The 25264-nt window shown below is 36.5% G+C and overlaps 3 protein-coding genes and 1 long non-coding RNA gene across 4 annotated transcripts; 2 read left to right on the forward strand and 2 right to left on the reverse strand.

Annotated features, from left to right (window-relative positions):
• Positions 1 to 112: 112 nt before the first annotated feature.
• On the reverse strand, positions 113 to 3421 carry ABCG14 (ATP-binding cassette 14). The gene is made up of 5 exons (XM_008222904.3): positions 3080 to 3421; positions 2018 to 2840; positions 1702 to 1884; positions 1413 to 1597; positions 113 to 1312 (listed from the first exon to the last, which is right to left on the reverse strand). Exons 1-5 carry the CDS (start codon positions 3260 to 3262, stop codon positions 659 to 661), a joined length of 2028 nt encoding a protein of 675 aa, XP_008221126.2. The 5' UTR covers positions 3263 to 3421; the 3' UTR covers positions 113 to 658.
• Positions 3422 to 11696: 8275 nt separating this feature from the next.
• On the reverse strand, positions 11697 to 19060 carry UMAMIT2 (nodulin MtN21 /EamA-like transporter family protein). The gene is made up of 7 exons (XM_008222903.2): positions 18461 to 19060; positions 17546 to 17608; positions 17301 to 17417; positions 16924 to 17209; positions 14001 to 14156; positions 12321 to 12472; positions 11697 to 12150 (listed from the first exon to the last, which is right to left on the reverse strand). Exons 1-7 carry the CDS (start codon positions 18679 to 18681, stop codon positions 11943 to 11945), a joined length of 1203 nt encoding a protein of 400 aa, XP_008221125.2. The 5' UTR covers positions 18682 to 19060; the 3' UTR covers positions 11697 to 11942.
• Positions 19061 to 20609: 1549 nt separating this feature from the next.
• Positions 20610 to 22952, forward strand: LOC103321133 (alpha/beta-Hydrolases superfamily protein). Its single transcript, XM_008222902.2, has 5 exons — positions 20610 to 21130; positions 21331 to 21442; positions 21591 to 21886; positions 22339 to 22408; positions 22505 to 22952. Exons 1-5 carry the CDS (start codon positions 20832 to 20834, stop codon positions 22832 to 22834), a joined length of 1107 nt encoding a protein of 368 aa, XP_008221124.2. The 5' UTR covers positions 20610 to 20831; the 3' UTR covers positions 22835 to 22952.
• A 456-nt stretch (positions 22953 to 23408) lies between these two features.
• On the forward strand, positions 23409 to 24888 carry LOC148919717 (uncharacterized). Its single transcript, XR_016124340.1, has 2 exons — positions 23409 to 23959; positions 24180 to 24888. It is a non-coding gene; the product is annotated as an uncharacterized LOC148919717 (long non-coding RNA).
• The last annotated feature ends 376 nt before the right edge of the window (positions 24889 to 25264 follow it).

Raw genomic sequence — 25264 nt, forward strand, 5'->3', positions numbered from 1 at the left:
GGATAAAATCGTCTATACAGAATAAACACTAATAAAAGTTTAATTAAAAAAATATTTGTGTTGCCAAACACTTTGTCAAGAAAATAATTAACTAAATGGACGAATACAAAAGTAATGAAAATGATTAAACGGTTTCATATAGTTGATTGAAATATTGGAGAGCATATTTATGTTCTTTCCTTTTATCATCATTTATACCGTACAGGATACGAGCAGCATATAGTCAATGTATTCTAAAATTAGAAACTTCAAGTTAGGAATATCGATCTAAAGCTCTGGTACAATAATATTGTATATCCAACTGATCAGGACGAACTCAGAAGGATATATACATATCAAGGTTGGCTCATAATTTTCACCACATGATGATTTTCCCGCTAAGTAATTTAACTAAACCCCCGATCGACTGTAATGACTTTTCATCGATGATCGATCGGTTGAAGAAAAGGAGAAAACTCTTCAGATGGATCGAGACTGATGTGCTGCTGTAAGTAGCTAGGTACTAGCTAGCTTGATTATAATTAGCAGAGGAGGAGGAGGACAAAGACGTGGACATGAACGACGTACGATATGCATCCAAAAGGAAGGAAGGAAGGAAGGAAGAAAGGAAGGAACGATATGATCGATGATGATATGATGAAGGAAGTGAATTCATGAGTTACCTCAAGCGCACTCGATGGAGTGCAAGATAAGCAAGAAGGCGGTAACCCAGTAGCATTAAGGCGAGAATGGAGACATCTATCCACAAGTGGTTGAGGCCACCCATTGATTTGATGGCAGGCAAATCTCCAACACGGCAGAGGACTCCTTTGGAGCACTCATAATAATCATCCTCGTCGTACTGAACCCCAAGAAGAAGCTTGTAACAGTAGTAGCTATAGCTCAAGTACTTTAACCAGATAATGAAGGCAGGAATCTGTTGAATATAGTACCCGCCGGCGATGAGGAAAACAAGTGTTGTAACAGATGCCAAAGTAGTGGCTTGCTTTATGTCCATCAGAATGGCTCCAATGGCTAAGCCAAGGCTCTGGGACACAAGGACGTTGTAAAGAACCACCAGTAGGGAGAGGATGAAAGTGAAGGGATCAGGTTTAAGCCCTCCCATCCAATAAATTATTACCACAAATGCTGTTGGGAGTGCCAGCTCCAGTGGCAGGTCTCCAACTGTTCTTGCTAGGAAGTAGGACGAAAGCTTGTACATTCCTGATGACCTCTCTTTTATCAGCATTCTTCTTTCCTGGGGAAATGTGAAAACTGCATTGTAAAGTGGGTAGAACCCCCAGAACACGGAGAAGAAGAAGAGCAAAGCAATCTGCAAATTTACCAAATATCAATTTTATTAATTCATTTTATTATTGTTAAAACTAAATTAAATAAATAATACATATTAATTAATTATTTTCTTTTCTTACACGGTCTTCAATGTGAGACGTGGGTGTGCGCCACCAAAGGAGTCCACCAAGCGTGGCCACACTTATTACTTGGAAAATTCTTAGCCTGTTGAATGCTTCATACCTTCGCTCCCTCAGGCCCCTCTGAAGCAGCACCTTGAACTGCTGCCACCAGCTTGTGCACCAATGTTGCTCTGTACCTTGTCCTGCACTACACCACTAGTATTAGCATTTGCAAGATCTAGCAATTAATTAGAGGGAATAAGGAAGGAAAATATGAGAGAGAGAGAGAGAGAGAGGATATGTTTACTTGCAGAAGCATCTTTCATGTAATTATTGTAGTTGTTGACCTCCAAACCAGCACACAGCTCAGCTTTCAACTTTGCGCAAATATTCTTTTCGTAGGCGGAAATGAGAGCTTTTCTCACGGTCTTCTGATCCTGTTCCATGTTCTCGCGTTGCTCAGATGCATGTTTTGAATCAGGGGCGATTCCTGTACGTACGAGAGAAATTCAAACAATCAGGTGCGTATGTATGTATGTACGTATGTATGTATGTATATATATATATATATCCATGTAGGTACGTACAAGACTTAAAGACAGACGTAACAGTAACGTACGTACCGTTTGCAAGATCTAGCAAAAGATCTGCCGGATTGAGACTAGGCAAGGACGTGGAAAAACCAATGGAAGAAAAATAATCTAGGGCTGCGGAAGCAGGGCCATAATAAATGGGGGAGCCCTCGGAAAGCAAGACGAGCTTATCAAACATGTGGTAGATGCGGCTGGAGGGCTGATGAATGGTGGTGACGAGGGTTCGACCCCCACTGGCCAGCCTTTTGAGTATGGTCAGGATTCGCTGAGCTGTAGTGGAGTCCAAGCCTGAGGTGGGCTCATCTAGCAAAAGTAAGCTTGGGTTGATTAGCATCTCTTGACCTATACTCACCCTTTTCTTCTCTCCACCTGATATCCCTCTAAACAGTGGGCCCCCAATCATGCTGCTCCGGCACCCGCTCAATCCCAACTCACTGATCACGTGCTCCACGTGCTGCACTTTCTCATCCCTGCTCAGGCTCCTCGGCAGCCTCAGCAGAGCCGTGAACACCAGAGTCTCGGTTACAGTGAGATGCGGGTATAAGACGTCGTCCTGGGCAACAAACCCCGTTCTTCGTTTGATGCTTCCGCAAAATGGCTGACCATTGTACGTGATCTTTCCTGACATAAACTTGCAATTATTCTGATGATTGAGGCGCCCTCCCAGAGCCGTAAGAAGGGTGGTTTTCCCACTCCCAGATGGCCCTAGCATCGCCAGTATCTCTCCTGGGCAGACCGTACCTGTTATCCCACTCAGTATACTTTTTTCTCTACTACTAGTATTTGTGCCCCACCACGACACTCCTCCTCCTCCTTTCTGCTCCATTTTTACTTTGTAAAACACCTCCTCAAACTGCAATTTATCAAATTTATGTTCATAATTAATTCTACTATATATATAGCACGCACATGCATAATTCTACTAGATGATCATTCCATTTACTAATTAATTAAATTATAGATCATCATGTTCATGATCAGAAATTAAATTTATTAATTAATTATAAAGCTCGCTACAACTACAATGAATTATAGCTTAACCAGAGAGCATGATGATCAGATCTACACAGAGAGAGAGAGAGAGAGAGCGACCTTCAAAGTTATGGGGTACATGGTGAGTTGTAGGAAAGATTGTGAGTTAACTTGGGCGGCGGCAGCCGGGTAGGCAATCACAGCCTTGCTATCGGTTTCAGACATCTCCGGCGTGCCTTCCACAGTAGCACTGTCACTGCCGCCATATTCTGCTGGTTTTGGCACTATGCTGCTGAGAGACATGGCAAATCTGAAAGAAAACAAAACAAAATCTCGCTCCCTTTTTGGATTTTTTGGTTGCGCGCGTTAGTGAGGCTGGGAGAAGTACTTGAGTTGGCTTAATTTAACTTGGCGTCCCAACCCAAAGTGAAGTGACCTAGGAGCACTTAATTATATAGCCAATTATATATGGATGGAGATACATATATATAATCGATCGAGTCGAGGATATCCTCTCCTGACTTCTCTTTGTGCACTCCTATGGTGATGTAGGCCTAGGCTTAGCCTCCATTCCATGTGGTGATGGTGGGATCCCACCTTTTATCATACTTATATTCTAACAGTAACTATTAACCCTTATAATCGTTATACTGATATCGTCCTAGCTAGATAAGATATAGTCTCCCTTTACCGGAATCTTTTCTGTCTTTTCTTGATTAATATTAAGGGACGTATATTAAGAAAAAAATTATACACATATGATGATTTATAACGTACAGAAAACCAATAGAGGAGCCAGGAATTCTATCAAAGAGGGTCAACTTTAAATAAGTTTATAATTACATTAAACTTAGTTTTTATAAGAAAATATATTTAAGAATTCATTATAATGATTAAATTTCAATATCACAAATTTAATATCTTAGTAAGTATAACCCAAATTCTAGCAACCTAAAAATAATGAAAGAGTATCAAAAGTTGATTTTAGATAGAATGAGAAAATCAAATAAAATCCATGGCACACGCATATTATTGACATATGAAGACATGCAAACAAATATAGATCATATTCATGTTTATTGTAGACAATGTACATTTGAGAGAAGGGTTAACAGTACATATAGCTATAAAAAAACTTGTATAATGTAGATAAATATAAAGTTTTCAAAATGTTGAGAAGGGTCAAGTGACCCTTGTGGACCTTGATTGGCTCCGCCAATGCATAAAACACTTAACACCACTTTAAAGCATCCACAATGTACTCCCTAAACCACCTCCTTAGATAAAATTTAAGGAGGAAGTAAGAAAACCCACCTCCAATCATGCTCCATATCCAGCTCCTAAAATAGGGAGACCTCTAGGAGCTCCTAAATATGAGGAGAGAGAATGAACTCCTAGTGGCTCCCTATAATTTAAATCTACCATATTTAATGAATATTTTAAAACCTTTAATCAATATTGTCTATTTTTATATTATTTTTTCATAGAGATGGACCATTTATATTGAATTAAAATATAATTCTAGCATTTAGGATTCCCTAAATTAGAGAGTATGATTGAAGTTAAAATTTTATAGAGAAGCTCCGAAAACAACTTTTGTGTGTTTTTAGCTAAATTTTAATTAAAAAATAGAGAGCATAATTGTAGATGCTCTTATGACAATTGGGAAAGATGAGATATATGCTAATATGCTATACTCTTTCTTAACAATCATTTAATTTCAAAGCCAAAAGGTTTGTGGGTTATATTGAAAATACCTACAATCATTTGAAATATGAGTCGGTTAACAACTTGTGTTCAATTTTCATTCTCTAATATCGCATGTATCAGTGAAGAAGAAAAAAAAACATCACAATCATAAACGATACTATGTCTAGAAAAGACTTCCAACTCTTACAAATTCAATAAAATAAAGTAGAAATATTTTAACTTTTCAGAAGGAATAGGAATAATGACCTTTCAATTCTCTCTTAGTTGTTCTATAGTACTTATTTTGGTTTCTATTTGTTGGGATTAAAGGAAAAGTGAGGAATGACGATCGACGATTACATTTTGCATTTTCTTCTTTTGATTTGAGCTATGGATGGTATGGCATGCGATTCACTGATATTTCAGCGTACATTCTCATTGATAGAGCATAAGAAGAAATCCATGCCTCTACAGTCTACTGATGATGGAATTTACTTTTTCTCTAGCTAAGAGCAAGAATAAGTTCAAAAGTAAAAGCTGGGAGAGGAAAAAAGAAGAGTTATGGGATTACGAGAGAAAGCTATGGTGAATTGAACTGCAGCCCTAAAGAATTTTTAAGTAAACTAAAAGTGAAAGTAATGGTGTGCTTTTCCTTGTAAAGCCGACTGATTCTTATATTCCCTTCCTTTAAATATGTAGTAATTGATTTCGGACTGTAGTTTTCAACATTCGTATCGCCGAAATTCGATATGACTTTTGTATTTTATGATTGCATATGTATTAATATATCACTAATATTCATTTTAAAAGTTAGATGCCAAACAAAGTCTTCTCTCTCTCTCTCTCTCTCTCTCTCTCTCTCTTCGTTTTGCTGGTTACTCCATTTTAAACTTGAGCTGAATAACAGAAAAGAATGATTAAAGGAAGAACCCATCAATCATATTCCAATTTCTGTCCATAAAAAATAAATAATAAATAAATAAATTCTAATGGCAGAGCACTGAGACGGGTCTGAGAGAGATAAGAGTAAATGGGTCCTGCGTGATGGAGTGGAGCCTACTCTTTTTCGTTTCTGGGACTTGGAAGTCTTCGGCTACTGGACGCTGGGTGGCGCGCGCATCATACTTTAGTGCATTCTCTTTCTCTCCCAACTTGTGTATGAGTATCCATTTAAAATTTCATTATAAAAATGTATGTCGATATGACCATGAGATGGAGTTTTTATTCCACTGGAGTCTGCTCTTGCCTTTTGATATATTTATTCATTACTTACTTCCCTACTAATTCCATTATATCTATCCATATATATCATTGATTCTCTCTTTTTTTCTTTAAAATATATGTACGCGTAAAGGACCCACTAATGTAGTAGTTTGGAGTATTTACTCCTTCGGCAAGGTCCCGAGTTCGAATCCTAGCATCCGTGTAATGTGTGTGAATTTGGTATGCTATCGCCCCTCTCAATAGGAAAGTTCCTCAAAAAATATATATATACACGTACGCTATATAAATTAAACTGCAATTTCTTGGCAAAAATCACACTTAAAATAACAAATTGTTACACCATTTACCCCTTCTTCATTCAATTTATCAAGTTTTCTTTTGCTCATTCAAACTATCAAGTTAAGCACTTATTTTTGGAGTGGCGCTTGGTCAACTCCTTCTTTGCTTACATGGACACCAGATTGAATTTAACTTGTGCTTTTAAGTAATTTCATATTAGAATAAATTCCCCACATACTTTGCATGTGCAAAAAGAAGTTATTTGTGGGAAAAGTTACAAAAAAGATAAATGTGGAAGATAGAAGAAGATAGAAAGTGGCTAAGTTAGAATTACTATAGCACCCTCAATTATTAAAACTCTTATTAAACTCATTTAATATGAAAAAGGACAAAATGGTCATTTTATCATATGTGGTTATCAAAGAGGGTTCTCTTAATAATAGTGTAGATATCTAGATAGAAAAAATTTATACTAACTTTTTTTGGGGTAAATAATTTATAAAATTATCTTAAATATCGTTTAAGTATGTATCTCATTTTCCCAAATAATTAACTAGGTAATAATTGAGCTATAATGTGTCATTTTTTTATTTATTTTTTATAGTACAAGCAATAGTCTAAACTACATAGGAAGGGGTTTCTCACTCACACACACTATTATGATGTCCTAGATGTTCGAATCTTAGACCACTACTTTGCAAGTTAAGGTCTTTTTTTAACTGGACTAAACCGTATTGGCATAATGTGTAATGTTTATAGGTTACATGAATAGTTTAGAGCTTTTATGGTCAAGATGTGCATAATCCTACCCATTTTCTTTGTGAGGGATTTTTCTGATATATTTAATGAATTTCAAGAACAATCACGTGTTGATCAGGTGATTTCGTATGAGACTCGGAGATGTTCGTATGAAGGCTTGCATAAGCTCAATGGTGATGGAGCTATTGACAATGCCACAAGTTTGACTAGTGGTTTGATAATGGAGTATTTATGGGTGAACATAAAGCAATTGCAGTGTTTTCATTTTAGCTACATAATTGCATGCGCTTTATATGCAAATGCTTATTTTCTCTCTCTCCTTACAGAAAATGATTCTTATGAGGCAATCATGATGATTAATTTGGGGGAGACTATTTGGGTTGTTGTGGACAATAGTATGGATGATGTGAAAGATTTGCTTATGCATTTTTCTTTAAAGGAAGTCCAATATCCACCTAGGGATTGTAACACAATGACTCATGTTTCTACTTGTTTTGCTTTACACGAACAAGGTTGTAATTATTAGTTAGAAGAAGGCCCAGAGTAACTAATGAATTGTATTATTGATGACCTCATTGTAACAAATGCTTTCACTTAATGAAATTTACTTATTTTCAAATTTTTTATGTAAAAAATTACATGAATACTTATAATGTGATATAGTAATCACAAGAAACGTTCCATTTTCTCAAAATATGTGATGATTATAGTAATTGAATTATTAGAGTTATGGCATATATGAGCTTAGCCAACTTGATTAGAGCAAATATACTGCTCATTCTGCAGTCGAGTTCAAATTCCCCTCCATATAGTCTATATTAAATTAAAATAAAATATCAATTGTATAAGAAAGTTACTGCATATAAATAGAGGTATAAAAAAGTGGGGGGTATTTGAGAAGTTGTGGGAGGTATTATTTATCATATTACCTTTAACTTCTGAGTTTACTTTACTAAAAAATGAAAGAACAAATCACTGACAAAGTCTTGAATTTAAGTCCCCATTATATTTGTGTGTGTAAATTTCTCATTCCCTTCCTACCGTTGGAAGAAAAAAAAAAGCATAAAAACTAAGAGAGAAGAATGCGAAATGTACAGAACGTTCATAAAATGATTGGCCGAGTTTCCGAACAATTTTCATCTCGTGTGCTTTAGCAATGCAGTTCGGGAATCTACACGTGGCCTGCAATCCCAGTCAGTAATGGGTGGGGATTGCTCTGGCGTTGCTTGTATAATATTTTTTTTGCCGGTCGAAAAAGCTTGCACAATGGTCACACATGCGAATGCGATCCCTACGACATCGTTCAAATCATTTGGTGGAAGACTCGTGGCGGTCCCGCCAACTCATTGCATTATCTGCTCAATCTTTAGTGCTCCCTCTGGTATTTTTAAGAACGACTCTAGCTTCTGAACACACACACGCCAAAAAAGAAAAGAAAAAAAAGCAGAATGATTCTAGTTTCTCCAACTTCCTACCAAAATTACAATTTTTTTTTCTTCCATTCCTTACATTTCCCAAAGTAAAAAAGGCCGCTGTGCATGACCTATAATCATCAATTAATCTCAGAAGTTGATGTTACTATTTTTTTTCAAATCACAGTTTGATATGTGCGTATAAATTTTTCTTTTTATGTTCTTAATGCATTATTTTTGCATATATGTCAAATTGTGATTTACATGAAATAAAAATGTCTCCTTACAAAGAAAGACGGAAGCAGTGTCCTTAAAACAATATTCAGAACCCAATTACTTATAACAGGGAATGAAGGTTCTCTTAATAATAGGGATGAGTGCATCAATGAGCCAATATTATATATATATATATATATATCAGAATGTTCCACTGCATATGTATGAAGCCTCGTTTTCATATTAACTTAATGCTAATATTTGGATCTAAAATTTGGAAAGATATGTTAACCAAATGTGAAAGGACTAGTACCACTACAAGAACTGGTTACTGATGATTAGTAAAGAAAGATACAGGCAGGCATGAGAGCAGCAGGCACTACATGCACATGAATAAAATAAACACAGAAAATGATGGTTGAATTAATTAATTGTCACATATACAAGTAAGTAGTCCACAGCACACACGCGTGGGGTGGAGTGGAGGTAAGTGTTTGTTTGTGTCATTATCATATAATAATATTATATGAAGGGATGGGATGTGTGTCGTACTGGGAATAATCAGTTGAGTGGTGTGGGAAGATCACTTTCTTTTAATGTTAACTTTGGTGGAGATGAGATGACCCACTTCCGTTCAAGAAGAAAAACTTATATAAAACAAGGATAATATTGTTTTGTTATACTAATTAAGAACAGTTTGTTATATGAAAAAGTCGACATATCATGATAGATAAAAAATAACAAAATAATATTATCATTGTTTCATGTAAATGTTTCTCCCGGCCAAACCAACAGATTCCGGCCTTAGTAACTCTCACATACATATACTTTACGTTATCTTTGAACAGATTATATTAATCATTAATATCGTCCAGCCAGCTTTTGAGGTAAATTTAATTATCATATGATGATGATGAGGCAAGGGAATATTATTTGCGAGCATTATAAGACAGAAGGATCGACCGATGTAAAGTAGTTGGATGGATCATGGATGGTCCGTGTGGATTGTCATCACTCTTTCTTCTTTTTAATTTGGGTCTGGTCAGGTCAGTTAGGTGATAATTGTTTATTATGATGTATATGGTGTTTCTGCAGATTCATTATATTAATTCAGCTTCGCGTGCTACCTACGTAATTTTATTACCAAATTTTACTGCCTGGTCATTTTTGTGCGTCCCCACCAACAGAACCCAAAACTATTTTTTCAACTGCCTTTTATAAGAAAATGAAAGATCATTCAGCCTGCCCCAATAAAAACAATATAAGAGGATATGATCACGAATCAATCAAGGATGATGCGATATTATGCTCAACCAACAACTATCCCATGATTTAACACATACAACAGTTACATTCGGGCGTGTCAAAATATGTTTTACTCAAATTTGTCCACCCCCGAGAATATACCAAAAAATTATATTAATTGCGAGCGTACACGTGTTGATATTAATTGCTATAAATTATAAATCTGGGGTAATAATAGACGAGTAAGTCAAAATGGAAATGATTTTTGATAGTTTGCGAACTAAGTTGATTATGATCACATGAGGTTGTCTTAATGATCACATGAGGACGACAGCACTTGTGACTGGTGTTAAAAAGAATCGAAGAAATCTGCTAAAAGTGATTGAGTTGGATACTGGTGTTTTCTTTTAATTTCTTTCGGTGCCCATATTCGTAGTGAGATGAGATTATTAGAAGAGTGGGAAAGTACACAAAACAATGGATACCTTCGCGTAAATGAAAGGAGCTAGCTAGCTAGCTAGATCTGGGCTATTATACCTATACGCAAGTTGAGGATGCTGCATCCATCCATGATCGAAATATATTTATATAATATGTACTCACAAACCCTTTTAGCGCGACACACATTTTACACATACGCATGTGTAGATTCCAAAGCATGTCACTGCCATCAAATTTTAGAGTCCCATCTGTTCACCCCATAAGGAGATGTGGGGTCAGGCACGCTCTGTAAACAGTATACTGTCCTTTTCTTTATCGGATCAAACTGGAAAGAGAGTTTGCTTAGAGCCCAAGCAACAGGTCTCAGGGTGATCCAATAGTTTTGTTTGGCTAAGCCCATTGATTGATCTATTATCTGGTTTTTAACGAATCTTAACTTATAGTCAAGTCATTGAGCTCTAAGTGGGGAAATGACTTAGATTAGCTATTTTTAATGCCTTGTATGATTAAGGACTTCAATATTCTACTTTAATTGTGGGTTTGCCCAAGATTGGGAAAGAAGCTTCAAGATCGGGGTAGAAAACCCAAGATTGGGGTAGCTTTCCTAATAGAGAGTTCTAGCGATTTCTTGTTTGATATTGAACCAGATATAAAACGATAAAAGAATAGCTTATAAACTTAAATGCAATCAGAAAACATGGTTTATAACTGAAAATTTCTCAATTTAGTTCAGTACAACAATAATTTAAAGGAAAATAGTTGATAAACTGTTAAATTTACAAACTTATGAAGGGAAAAACAGCTTGGAGGAATCATACCAAGTGTCGGCAAAGTAATAAACTTAAAAGATAACTCATGTGTTGTCAACTGGATATCTTAATTGAAAGGATATTAGTGGAGTTCAACGACATCAATTGTTGATCGAGTGTGAAGTCTGGGAGAAAAGTTGTCTCTTTTGAGAGTCGTGCCCTGCTAGTATATATAGGTTTCTTGGATTTTGAATATGCACGATTGGTGAATGGATGGTTGAAATTGATGTCAATCCGTTCTTTGCAAGTAGATTCATTGAACTTAAGTGCTTTGATCTTTGTGTTGATGGTGAAAATTGCTTAAGCATGGCCTTTCTTCGACAAGTTGGTCCAATAGACGTTTATGGTTCAAATCGCATTTAATGGATTTACCCAAGTATATTCGGTGTATATTATAACCTTACAGATACAGCACGCGCATAGGATTTACCCTCAGTCTCACGTAAGCACGAGCACTATACTAGCATGACATCTTTAACTTTTACTTTGCTTTTTCAATAACACGATTTGCTTATCTTATGCATACAATACAAAGAAGGAAATGTTTTGAACACCTCTCCACTTCCATGAGTAGCCAAATTGAGGTCAAGACAAGGGAATCTATTTGACAGTTGAATCAGAATGGACAGAGGCAACTGCGCATAATATATATATATATATATATTTATTCTTCTAATGGGTTTTGTTCTTTCAAAAGAATTATGTATCACATAAATGTTCTTCAATCAAATTTAAAAAGTAAAAAAGTAAAATTCTTGTGTTCTAAAATATATCCACTAAACTGCATCTCCTCAACAAGAAATCATATCAAATGCATTAAAAAAAAAGACACAATCTTTTATCTCAACGGGTTTACTGTCGAAATTCCGGAATTAAGAAACTTTACAGCACAACCAATCAAATGTTTTCTCAATCTGAAGATTTTGGCAACGAGTTGGAAGGCCCTGAGAAAATAAGTCCTCTCTGGTGTATCTTATTAATTGTTGCATCTTTGTGGATGAGAGGTTCGGAGGCTCGAGCCACGTGAGGAATAACATCCAGAGCTGCTTGTCTTTCTCTCAAAGACGCCCAAGTCACCACATAAAGACCAGCAATAATTAGTAATCCCCCTAAAACACTGTTGTCACATGTAAAAAGAAGACCAAATAAGCATCACTCCAACAAAATGCTAGCTCGGCCTTGGCCTCGGCAAATATATATATATATATATATATATATAACAGTACATCTTTGGCCAACCAACAGAAGGATTTTGTCACACAAGTATTGGGTGTGACCAGAGCATACCTTCCCAAGTAAATAGGGCTTCCAAGGAAAATTCTTGACAAAAAGGCCGAAGCTGCAGGTTGAAGTGGATTGTAAAGAGCAACCAAAGCAGGCCCCAAAATCTTATTGCTCCATGTTAGCAGTCCATAATTAAGGGCAGATGCAACAGTTCCCTGAAAACCAAAGAGTGATATTCACAACTTTTAACAATTCAACCCGCTTTCACATAAGATCTGCTAGAACTCTTAATAGCATAAAGAATTCAAAAGAAATGTTAATAGCAATATTATCAACTGTATGATTCAATAATTGCAAAAAAGTTACAGGCTATTTAACTTGCAAAGCAGAAGATATTATAAGGAGCATCAAAGAGCCAATAGACATGCCATAGAGCTGTCATCAGTTATATGAGGCCTAATATGCAATCAGAGTTAATGAGTGATCAATCAAAAACACACTCGCATAATCAGAGTCAACGAGTGGTTAGGTTGCTGATTATCTTCTGTAATTTACAAGGCTTGTTGTGTCAGTTTTCACTGCAATGAAACTTAGGGTGGGTAATGCAGCATAACTAGTAGGGGGGCCTCTCTCTGGTTGAGCTAACTGATGCTGAATTTGAGTTACTCAATCATGAAGATGAAAAAAGGGTCTTGTGGGGGTAGAAAGAGGGTCTGAAGCCTTTTTTTTTGGGGTTCCAGTGTAATAATCCGAAATTATCACCCGACCCGCAAACACAGACAATTTACTGGCACCCTCAAATTGGGGTAAATGTTCGAAGCTCCAAATTAAAAACAAGTCAGCAGATTACTTTTACAACTTTTTGTTTGCATTTGGAAATAACTTGGGCTCTCTTTTGTAATGTTTTTGGTTTATGCTATTTTAGTTAAAGATAGAGAAAGAAAAAGGAAAGTTTAGAATAGTTATGCTAGTGAGGGAGAGATGAGAAAATATGTAAATGGTTTATGAAGTAAAGACAAATTTACAACTTTACATAATTGTTTATTTTAAGTTTTAGTTTTATGTATTCTCCATGATTTCTTCCTCACCTTTCTCCTTGTCATCTCCCTTTCCTCCCTTTCCCCTCCATCTTTTTACTAAGAAAATAACCAAACCAAAATGAAAGTTAGTTTGCTTTATGGGATGAAAAATTTGGCAGAGCTTCAAAGTTGAATGCTACAAAAGAAAAAAGTTGACTTTTTATATAGTGTATATTCTTTAAGATATTAAGTTTAAACCCTTTTGATCCACACAGTATTTAGTTCGTCAGCCATTAGAACCCTAGACAGATTAGTTCATCTAAGAAGGTTAGGCTTCTGTTTATTTTAAATCCCAATAGCACAAAATATTTTCTATAAATTAGTAATCCATTCCAAAAGAATACAGCTTTCCATCGGTCTATAGATTCCTTACATACCCAAGGAGATGAGAATGAGGATCATTTCCAGAAGTTTAACAGAATCACACACTATGATCTGTTGAATATACCGCATGGAATTGTCATCAAAACATATGCTCTCTCTCTCTCTCTCTCTCTCTCTCTCTCATCTTTAAAATCACTAGCACATCAAAGCACAATCCCATGATTTAAATAGTCACTCAACTTATCTTTGTATACACGAGGAATTATGATTAAAAGTGCTGACAAAATTTCACATGGATAAAACCAGATTCAGCTAAATATATCATTAATTGGAAACTTACAGCGTAAATAACAGCAAAAAGCTCAGACTGTGTCAAGCTCCAGTCTGTTGACTCATTTGTCATAAATAATGCGGTCACCACCATCAAAAGAGCACCGAAGAAGTATGAATATGCTGTGACTGACAAGTTGGCAGGATATCTTTTCAAAAGTGGAGCCTGAAAGTTACCACAGTAATAAATGGAATGTCAAGTTATCAACTGAAAGAAATTGAAAACACATGATATTTATATATTTCCAAGCAGTTGAACAAAAATGTATGCACTAAAGAAAGGAAAAGGTCACTCTACCACCTTGTGTATGTTATTTATTTCATACTGTCCCCCTGTTATGTAAAAACTAAAAGTATCCCTGCCTCCCCACCCCCCTACCCGGATTTATGTATTATGCATTCTATTAAGATTGACAACGCATGTATCTCCCTCAATAGAACAAACCAAAAGTTTATAAACATCAACTTTTGATGATATGGTGACTGGTGGAGAAAACGACAGATTTTATAGCTTCAAACATCAGAGTTGCTACAAAATGCATGAGTTGTCATTAATTTGCAATGGAAAATGTTGAACGACCCATACCAGATTAAATCATAGGCTGTAAAGTGACTTTTTGAACCACGGAATGTAACAAAATCCATGAGCGTGTGTTAAAGTGAATTTTCCCCTTCAAAGAATGTAACTAAATAAAACCAAAACAAATACAACCATTTTCAACCAAAATATATATCAGGTCGAACCCCTCTCAGCCCCATAGTATGCACCTAAACATCTAAGTGATAGTCGAGGACATGCAAGATGGTGCAGAACATGATGGAATCATGAAATTCCAACAACAAATCAGCAAATGAGCAGGCATGTCAATGAAGCAAAGAATGCGAACGTAATCAAGTGTGATGCTTCCTATCCATAGGAGTGATGCCTATGAAACCATTTGGTGGAGAACTGGTATTTAGTGTTATCCTGTTCATTCTTCAATTGGTGAACCCTAGCAAACAATCAAATTTAACCTTTCCCTTAATTTTTTTCAAACATTAACTTCACAAATTCCCAATTTTTGTAACCCTAACCCTAATTTCCCCAAATCTGATAAGATCGATAAAGATTATTAAAGCATATCTCCACTACATACACATACAGACTGGAATCAGTTTATCTTGAGCAGCCCTCCTACCTTCTTCGTTTCTACTTTTAGATTTCCAATTTCCGAGTACGATGGCTAGGAGGTTAGAGAAATTGATGTGGGATTTCCTTTAGAATGGAGCTATAAGGGAAGAAGGATAATTCATATTTGTAGAAATCAAAAGATAGATGAGGATTATCTATTGGAAAATCATTGAAAGGCCAATGTCTTGCTGGGAAAATAGTTGTGAACAGATGAGTTTGTAATTGGGACATTCTCAAGACTACCCTTGTGAGGGCACAACGCAGAAATGACACAGACAGGAAACGTCTAGCCTGCCATAGTTTGAGCATTGTAAGTGTGTAACTATGAGAGAAGCAGTTTTAGGAACATCTATAATAGTAGTCTAGGCTGTTGAGGATATATACTTGTATCTGAGACAAGTAAGCTAATTAAATAATAATTGTTGTGTACATTTATATGATTCATTTCAGTTAATTACATTCATCTAATACGTATGCGAATTATCGCTCACTATGAATTTCTAGTGCAACAGAAGAAATAAATGCACAGAACACACATTCATCCGTTTGAAGTGCATTTTTGTCCTAATTTTTCTAACATCCCTGTTATTCAATTCATATCAGATTTCCCAGTAAACCAACAATTTAATGAATTTTTTGCTTCTTCACAACTCTGAAATGTTAACAGTATATACACAGATCAGGAGTTAGTAAACAAACAAGTAATAGGTATGCTAACCAATCATACACCTACAAAACAAGGACTTGGAAAGCAGCTTACCTCTACATAAGACAGAAATTCTATGATCAAAAGTAAGAAACCAATTATACTGGCCTAAAAATTTGGGTAAAGCCAAGACTTAATTACACTTTCCAAAAAATTCTTGAAACAGATTATCTAGTTCGAACTCCTTCAACTAGTAGCAAGCTCACATTTTGGCTGAAAGAAAGAAAGTATTTTCCCAGAACAAAAGGGAAACGAAAATAAAAGAAACACAACATTTCTCAGAAGGTTTTCCCACGAAATAAAAGAACGAGGTTATGTACATCATTCCTTCACTAAATTGAAAAATAATAGCACTGAACAAGCTCACCTAGCACTTATTACCTAACCTTGTGTTTGGATGGAGGAATAAACTTAGAATTTGTACATAAGGTAGAGTTTTAAATTGACATGTACTATTTCCCTTGTTTAGGTTCATAAACATAGAAATTTAGAAATTCTATGTGGGAAAAAATGGAATTTGGAGGTCATAAACTCCAACTTCAGATTCCATCTAAATAGGTGTCATTTCTAAATTTCAAGACAGTGAGAGGTTTAGGGTTTATATTTCATAGATGAATCCCACTATACTTTTAGATTACCCAAACTAGAAACTCTGCATATTCTAGAACTTTAAAATCTCATCATTTTAAATTCCATCATTCTGAAATTCTTTAGTATTCTTAAACTTATTCATCCAAAAAACAGGGTAAGTGACTTTGAGGCCAACAAAAGTTTTTTTGGCTAACCTAGGAGCAATGTAAGGGAATGGTCAAATGTGAAAAGCCACTCACCAAGAAATCAACAATCTTGCATTATTTTTCACTTCTAGTCCTAGTCTTCTAGATAGGTATTTGGCATAAGTGGCATGACAGAGGCATCCCCACATTCTAGAGAACTTGGTAATTCAACATAATTGATCAGTCAGGAGATTTTTTTATTTTTATAAATCACACACCTAAAAAGTAAATGAGATAGGTATAGATTCAACAAATCAAGTTAAAGTATAAAGTCATGCACCTGAATGGCTAAAAAAGCGGCCATGCACATACAGTTCCCTAATAAGCATAAAACTCCAAGATGAAAATGATCTAGCCCAAACTCTAGAAAACTAGACATCAACCATCCAGCTGGCTCCGGTTGACCTCTGGCACTTATTTCGCTCTGTGCTGCAAAGTCTGGCTCTATATATCCAATCAAAACAGGTCCTCGGAATAAGACCATTAATATGGCTCCAAAAACACATACAAGTGTACCACCAACCTTTGCCTGCCCTTCAGTTCTAAGCAAGTTCACTCTTTCTGTACTGCATGAACAATTTCACATATGATATTGAACAAGTAATACCTAAACATGCAAAAGTGTGCATCTCTACATGTAGAGAAATATAAACTGACCCCATTAGAACAGCCAGGATAAACGTGAACACTGGGATAGCAGGCTGTATCGCAGCAGCATAAGTTGGATTTGTGTAGCCAAGACCAATAAGAAACAAAAGCTGGTTGCCAAAGATCCTATTTAATATAAGAAAAGCAACAAGAATCAAATGTCAAAGGGATGCTGCATCAATCAGCCCAGTAGATTAGTAATATAAGTAATCACAATATGATTATAAAGGTAGCACTGAAGCATCTAGTCTTACCCACTTAGTCCAAGAAAGAAGAAGGACATGAACAGGCGTCTATTCATTGGTTGTCGAATCCGTCTGCACACAGGAGATGAGAAATGTTACATACTACTGTGTTTGGTGCATTTACAATCCTACATGAAAGCAAACTGCATAATCATGTTCACAATCATGTTCACAAGGATGAAGAAGATGATATGCCCATGTTCAAATTCAGGACCCATTTGGATATACCCCTCAAAAGTTTAATTGCTCAATGTTATTCAACGGTATGACTTCAAATACAAATGAATCATCATCTATGGAGCTAGTATATAAAGTACATTCATTCTAGCAAATAAAAGGCCACCATTCATGGGTTGGACCCACCAAAGTAGGATCTTTGGAAGGACGTGTGGGTCTGGTCCTAAAGTTCCACGGTTCTTGCATACTGTATCCATTCTCAAGAATCCAACCCGTGCAGTTGCACTTGACACCTGAGACTTTCACCAGGCCATGAGACAATGGCTCAGAAATATTGTGATGATCTGGTAATAAAACTCCAAGGAAGTGACCATGAATGATGAAAATGGTTCTCAACTTGATTGCATTATTTTCAAGATGATAGATTAAGAGTCTATACAATAAACAATGCGAACATTCGATACCCAAACATGCCCTTAAACAGCAGGAACAAAAGTCGCAATATCAAGATAAATAAGTCAGAAATCATGGTCTGCGTCTGAGCATACAATACAGAGTTGCTGCTGGATTAAACCCAAGTTCGCAAAGTATGAATGTTGAGAGAGAGAGAGAGAGAGAGAGAGAGAGAGAGAGAGAGAGAGAGATGACACAAATGAAATTTGGATTACATTAGTTGCAAATGGAATCGAAATTGATGGGTGGCATAAGGTCTAACGAAATAAATATAACAGATAAAAGAGAGCATACTTTTCACGGACATAGGCGATGGGAGCAAGGATGGCAAGAGCAAGGAGGTCCCGGAATACGCAGAATACAAGCTGGTTGATGCCAACATTGAGGGCCACTTTGGTAATTACATGATACCCTCCGTTGAAGAGCTGAACCACAGCCATGGCCGTATGTGCCCTCCAAACGTCACCTCCTCCAACTCCAACAACCCCTGCCCCTGCCATGCCCGCAGCTGCCATCACTCTCTCCCTTTCTTTTCAGATTTCAGATGTCTAAGGGAAGGGGGAGAGAGAGATTTGAAGGAAATGACAGTTTGTTTTGTTGGGTAAAGATACTCAAGATTGGTTGGATTTTGTGTGAGTGAATCAAACTCTATCTGTACGTATGTGGACCGGACAACCCTTTATCCTTAATCTTCAAGACTCCTCACTGTTTGCCGGTTTTGGAGATTCTCTTTCCATACAATAAAAACAACCACAACCACTATTTTGTTATGATTTTATTCGCATCGGCGGCGGCATTTCCCTTCATTTTTTTTAACCTTCAAACCAATCCCTCGTCAAGACGAAGTCACGAACAGCCCTGCCTTCAAATTCCCAATCGGCTTCTTCTTTGTTTTCTGTCTTTTTCTTTTTTTAACCTTTTCTTTATTGCTCTCCTCCTTTTGAAAAGTACAAATTAAAATTACTGTTGCGGGTATAAGATAATTTTTTTTTCCCTTGGAGTTAAAAATTAATTACTGTAAATTTTAAAAAGGCCTGCAATGCAACATGTCAAAGTTTTTGGTTTTGCGGGTTCTTGTCATGAAATTTGGATCAATTACCACTAATTATGAGATTCTTTGGAGCCTTGCATATCGGGGAAATGAAATGATAGAGGATTGAGGTCCATCTCCATCATAGTATGCATTAAATTTAAGCATGGTCTACCGTTGAATTGTTCGTTTTTGTTTTATTTTAATTTGTTTGGACATGGCTACCCTTATAATATCCGATTATAATTGTTTCTAATTCTTTATAATAAAAAATGCATCAAGCCAACACAAACATTAACCAAAAATCCAGTGATGGGATTGAGCTCTATACGGTACACTTTTTGCCCCTAACTAATTTGTTGACACGTACCCTCCTACTTAACACAAGTTAAATAAGGTCATCCATCGCTTTTAAATAACACCACACGCATATATATAGTCAGTCTTCACATTATAAATTTTCTTTGAGTTTATCTTGGAAGCTGGTTCATCTGTGTTTATGTCCACATCCAATTGAGAGCTCTCTTTTTTTTTTTTCAATCCTTGCTTCCCAAAAAGCCTCGTACACTCTGCCTCCTCAAGTATGCTTTATTTTTTTATATATCAAAGTCATTTGTTCTTCTTTCCCTTTCTTTGTATGAATAGTATGAGGCCATTAAGGTCCCGTTTGTGATTGTTTTTTTTCCCCAAAAAATATACTTCACTTTAAAGTTAAGCAATTTAAGGTATTTGATAAATATAAAATGTCTCAATTATTTTAAAAGTAGTGGTCTTTTGACAGCTACTTTTAAAAGTAAACTTTGAACTGTTTTTCAAAGTTGATTTCAAAAGAAGCATAGATGAGCCTTTAATGAAAATGTTAATTCCTAAATTATCATCATTCATTTTTAAAAATGACACCACATCCACCTCCACATCCAACTCCACCACCTCCACCACTAACTTCATCACCTCTACCACCACCACCACATCCTTCTCTGCCACAACCACCACCTCCTCCTCTACCTCCACCACCACCTCTTTCACTACCTTCACCTCCATCTCTTTCACCACCACCTTCACCACTACCGCTACTGCTACAACCACATAATTAGCGCATAACACTTTCAACGTCATGCCTATTTTAGTCATTATTTACAATTACAACAATTTTATATTAAGATTTACCAAACGATTTTGACACTGTTTTTTTTTACTAACTTCACTCTAAAAATATTATTTACCAAACATGAAGCTTTTTACTTTACAGCTAATTATTTTTAAAGCACAATAGAATCAACTTTTTTTAAAAGTGACAACAATCTCAAACTAACCCTAAATACGTTTTCATAAGTTGGGCTCCAACCCTCCTCCTCTAGTCTCCACCAAAAAACAAAAATCATAAACTTATCGAATGTCGGTGTAAATAATTACGTTACTTCTTTGCAAGACCATACATAAATAAATTTAATAACCAACAAGAAAGAAAGAAAGAAAGAAAGAAAGAAAGAGAGAGAGAAACAAAAACAATGGAGCTGACGGGAAGGGCTGCCCATCCACTTTCGCTTGGGCTGCCGCCGGTCCATTTGCAATTCCTGGAGGAGCAATCGCGGCCAAGCAAGCACAAAGGGGTAGGGATAAGGAGCTTGCTTGGATATGGTGGAGGAAAGCGTCTTAATAATCGAACTATTCTTCCTTTCTTCAAGAACAGTGTCATCCCAGCAACTTTGTTATGCAGCAAAGGCAACTACATCTACAGGTGCTGCTGCTGGCGATATTTTGGAAGTGGATTTGAGAGATATTAAGGACAAGTGCAAAAAGTGGAATTGGAAGGGTAGATACGCCATCAATTACTTTGTTTCTCACTCTTCTTCTGATCCACACTCATCAAATCCAAATCCTCCCCCTATACTTCTTGTTCATGGTTTCGGTGCCTCCATTCCTCATTGGCGCAGGTTTGTCTTTTGTCCAATCTACGCATGCATGCCTTAATGCTTATCCATATCTATATCCATTTTAGCTAGCTAGCCAGTAGCCACACATTATCCCCCAAAGCCAAAGTTAAAGACAGTAACAATCAAGTCAAGTTATTAATTTCATCTGTTTTTACTATTTACCCCCAAAGTTAATGTGATTGATTGCTTTACTTGCTCAGAAATATTAGGACGTTGGCCCAGATTTATACCGTTTATGCTATTGACCTCATTGGGTTTGGTGGCTCAGAGAAGCCAGTAGGCTTTTCATATACCATGGAAAAATGGGCTGAGGTAAATGCTCTCCGAGTCTCCGAATCATATTTATTTCATTATAAAATTAAAATCCAATATATTCTTATTTAAATTAAGAGAATATATAATATTATTGTAAACTTAAATACAAGTTTCTGACTCAAGTGTCATTAATTACTGTAAACAGTTAATCTTGGATTTTTTGGATGAAATTGTTCGAGAGCCGACTGTGTTGATAGGGAACTCTGTTGGGAGCCTTGCTTGTGTCATTGCTGCTGCCTCAGCCTCAGGTGCTGAGGCAGAATCTAATAATAAAGCACTCGTTCGAGGGTTGGTGCTTTTAAATTGTGCGGGTGGTATGAACAATAAAGCAATTACTGATGACTGGAGGATCAAGCTTTTCTTACCTTTGCTTTGGTTGATTGATTTTCTGTTGAAGCAACGAGGAATTGCTTCCGCCATTTTTGAGCGTGTCAAACAGAGGTGAGCTATTCAACTATACAGATGATATGATTCATTCAGCAGCTATATATAGCCTATACGTATGTACATATATGTACATACATACGTACGTAGTAGTTATAATACAAATTTATAAATAAACCCAATTCTAGACATTTATTTATAAAAAAACCCAAATACTATTTAAACATAGAAACACACCCAAAATCAACCCCAAAATCAATAATTGTATATTTTTTGGGTGTGTTTATAAATGAGTTTTGAGTGTGTGTAATGATGAGTTTGTGGTGTGTTTATAAAGTGTTTTGACTGTTGGATTTTTTTATAATTTTAGCCCCTATTTTGAGTGTTTTAGTGAAACCCCCTAGTTATAATTGAGCTAGCTAGCACGTCGTGACTCGTGAGTATATATATTTATATCGATCTAGTCTGAGTCTGACCATGTATATATATATATGACATGCTTGATGCAGAGATAATATAAGGAATATCTTATTGTCTGTCTACGGGAATAAGGAATCTGTTGATGAAGAATTAGTAGAGGTAGAGTATCCTCTCCTCAGTTTAGCATTTCGGTTTCATCAATAATTAAATTACATACATGTCCCGACCTCTTTCTTTCTCCCATTTTCCTTGCAGATAATCATGGAACCCACCTGCGACCCCGGGGCGCTTGATGCTTTTGTTTCTATCGTGACTGGCCCCCCAGGACCAAGCCCGGTGCAGTTGATGCCAACAATAATCTCCTCCTCCCTACCACTTCTAGTTTTATGGGGTGATGAAGACCCCTTCACTCCGCTTGATGGACCTATTGGCAAATACTTCACCTCCCTACCTTCTCAACTACCCTACATCACCCTCTTTGTTTTACAAGGGGTTGGGCATTGTCCCCACGATGACAGGCCTGACTTAGTACACCAGAAACTTCTTCCCTGGCTGGATCACTTTTCTACTGTAACTCACACTTAAACACATAATTAACTACTTGTTGACAATTTAAGAGAGTCCATTGTAGATGCTCTTATAACGAATAAATGACATAACATCTTAATAATTTTTAGGAATGGCAGGTTTATGTGATAAACAACTTTTGCACATTCTTATCTCACCTTCACATTTGTATGATGTGGGCACGTGTTGGCCCAAAACACCAAAAAAGGCCTAATAACCTAGTGCAACCCCAAGTGTGGAATATAATTGGCAAAATTCCTTGTTGGGTTAGGTCTCCGGTCCTAAGAGCATCTCCAGCGCGAAGCCCAGCCGGGGAAAGGCTGCCAGAGGCAGCCGAGACAACTCCAGCGCAGGCCCGTAGCCGGTTTGGTGGTGGGTCCCACGTGCCTGAGCAAGCCCAAGGGCAAGTCTTGCTGGCCGAAGTTAGTTGGCGTCGGCGGCGTCGTGGCCACGACGCCACCATCGACAGCCTCAACGGCGGGTGCCACGTGGCGACGGGGACTCTCGGATGGATTTTTCCGAAATCCGACGGTCCTCGTTTTTGGCTAAAAATTGCAAAAAAAATCGAAAAAAATCTGAATTTTTTAAAAAATACCCAAAAATTCTGTATTTTTTCTCTATAAATACCTAACCATTTTATTTACTTTCCACACTAAAATCTTCATACAATTTCTTCTCCATCCCATATTTTTTACTCTTTACTCACATTATTCACTTTCCACACCAATTCTTCATACAAACTTTTCTCCTTCAAATTTTTTTGTTTATCTCCACTCACATTTTTCACTTCCACACTAATTATCCATACAAACTCTTCTCCTTCCAATATTTTTTACTCTCTTTCTACTACTTTCCATTTGTATAAAAAAAACGAATGGCATCTTCTATTGAAGTCGGAGGCTCGTGGTCAACGAATGAAGATATTGCGTTGTGTCAATCTTGGGTGAACATTAGTCATGACCCTATCACGGGTAATGAGATGAAGTTTCATCACATGTGAAGTTTCAAAGATCGGGTTCTATTCGGACCGAAATGGCGTTGTCTAGTAGATGGAAACTTCTCAATAAAGAGTTAGGGAAATGGAGAAATGCCTTGACAAAAGCAAAGACGAACATTCAAAGCGGTCAAAATTTGACCGATGAGGTAAAATATTTATAATTGCCATTTTAATCAATTCAATGTCACTTTTTTTTATTGCATATTCTATTTGTTTTTCTTGCATAATGTTTTTTTTCTTGGTGCACCTTTAATTTGTCTATATTTTCTTGCATAATCAATTTTATTTTTGCATTTCAAAATAGTTTATATTTTCTTGCATAATAATTTGAATTTTCTTGCACTTCCAATTATTTATTTTTAATAGATGGTACAAGCACAAATGTGGTTCGGTGCCATGGGGCAAGGCAAAAAAAGTTTCATGCATTTCCAATGTTGGGAAATTGTGAAGGATTGTTCGAGATTCAAAATTATTCCCACCGGTCCCCCGGTTGTGATGAATGAGACTCCACTCCACGATTCAACATCAACCGATTCTCCATTGGACTCCCCAATGGAAACGGAGTCACCATTTGTGCCACGTCCGCCAAGACCTATTGGGAGAAAGGCGGCAAAGGCCAAGAGAGGGGCCACTTCGACCAATGATTGTGTACAATTATTGGAGCAAATAGCTAAGAGCACCTCACTAAGAATCGAGAGAGACTTGAAAAGAGATGAAATGGACATGGCACGAGAGGAAGCATTTGTTCTCCAACAACAAATGGCACAAGAAAAAGACATAGAGGATAGAGAGATGAAAATCATGGCTATGGATACGAGCCATATGTCTCCCGAAACAAAGGCCTATTGGAAGCTACGACGAAGAGATGTGATGAGGAAAAAACTTTTCAATGACGACGGACCTAGCAATACGGATTGGTTAAATGATGAAAACCATTAGGAAGCAATTGAAACACCTTTGCCATATGTTGTATTGTTGTATTGTTGTATTATCCTTTAATTTGTTGTATTGTTGTATTATCCTTTAATTTGTTGTATTGTTGTATTATCCTTTAATTTGTTGTATTGTTCCCTTATCCTTTAATTTGTTGTATTGTTCCCTTTTTATTCAATAAAAAAAGCATTAAATTAAATGACTATTTATTAAAAACATTTGAGCATCAAAACAAATATTAATTAAAAAAAACCTTCATTGATTGCAAACAACACACAACACAAACCATACATAAAACCCTAATAATAAAAAGCATAATTCCAAAAAAAAACCACACATAACATAAAGCATAATTCCAAACAAAACCACACACAAAACAAAGCATAATTAAAAACAAAGCATAATTAAAAACAAAGAAAGCATAATTCCAAACAAAGCACTAATCTTGACTTCATCCATTGTGATTGCCTTTCATCTCCCACAAGTGCTCGATCAAGTCACGTTGACGTATCTCGTGA

This window comes from Prunus mume, linkage group LG2 (genome assembly GCF_029339155.1).
Source record: "Prunus mume cultivar Tortuosa linkage group LG2, ASM2933915v1, whole genome shotgun sequence".
NCBI classification, from domain to species: domain Eukaryota; kingdom Viridiplantae; phylum Streptophyta; class Magnoliopsida; order Rosales; family Rosaceae; genus Prunus; species Prunus mume.

Excerpts from the sequence above, each read along its gene's own strand:
- ABCG14 (XM_008222904.3), bottom strand. The coding sequence starts at position 3,262 with ATGTCTCTCAGCAGCATAGTGCCAAAACCAGCAGAATATGGCGGCAGT. Across the intron at positions 2,841-3,079 it reads TGTACCCCATAACTTTGAAG|TTTGAGGAGGTGTTTTACAA; the intron begins GTCGCTCTCTCT and ends GATAAATTGCAG. Across the intron at positions 1,313-1,412 it reads CGTCTCACATTGAAGACCGT|ATTGCTTTGCTCTTCTTCTT; the intron begins GTAAGAAAAGAA and ends GTAAATTTGCAG.
- UMAMIT2 (XM_008222903.2), bottom strand. The coding sequence starts at position 18,681 with ATGGCAGCTGCGGGCATGGCAGGGGCAGGGGTTGTTGGAGTTGGAGGA. Across the intron at positions 14,157-16,923 it reads CCGCTTTTTTAGCCATTCAG|GCTCCACTTTTGAAAAGATA; the intron begins GTGCATGACTTT and ends GGTAACTTTCAG. Across the intron at positions 12,473-14,000 it reads TTTTTGCTGTTATTTACGCT|GGAACTGTTGCATCTGCCCT; the intron begins GTAAGTTTCCAA and ends TTTGGTTTTCAG.
- LOC103321133 (XM_008222902.2), top strand. The coding sequence starts at position 20,832 with ATGGTGGAGGAAAGCGTCTTAATAATCGAACTATTCTTCCTTTCTTCA. Across the intron at positions 21,131-21,330 it reads TCCATTCCTCATTGGCGCAG|AAATATTAGGACGTTGGCCC; the intron begins GTTTGTCTTTTG and ends TTACTTGCTCAG. Across the intron at positions 22,409-22,504 it reads TTGATGAAGAATTAGTAGAG|ATAATCATGGAACCCACCTG; the intron begins GTAGAGTATCCT and ends TTTTCCTTGCAG.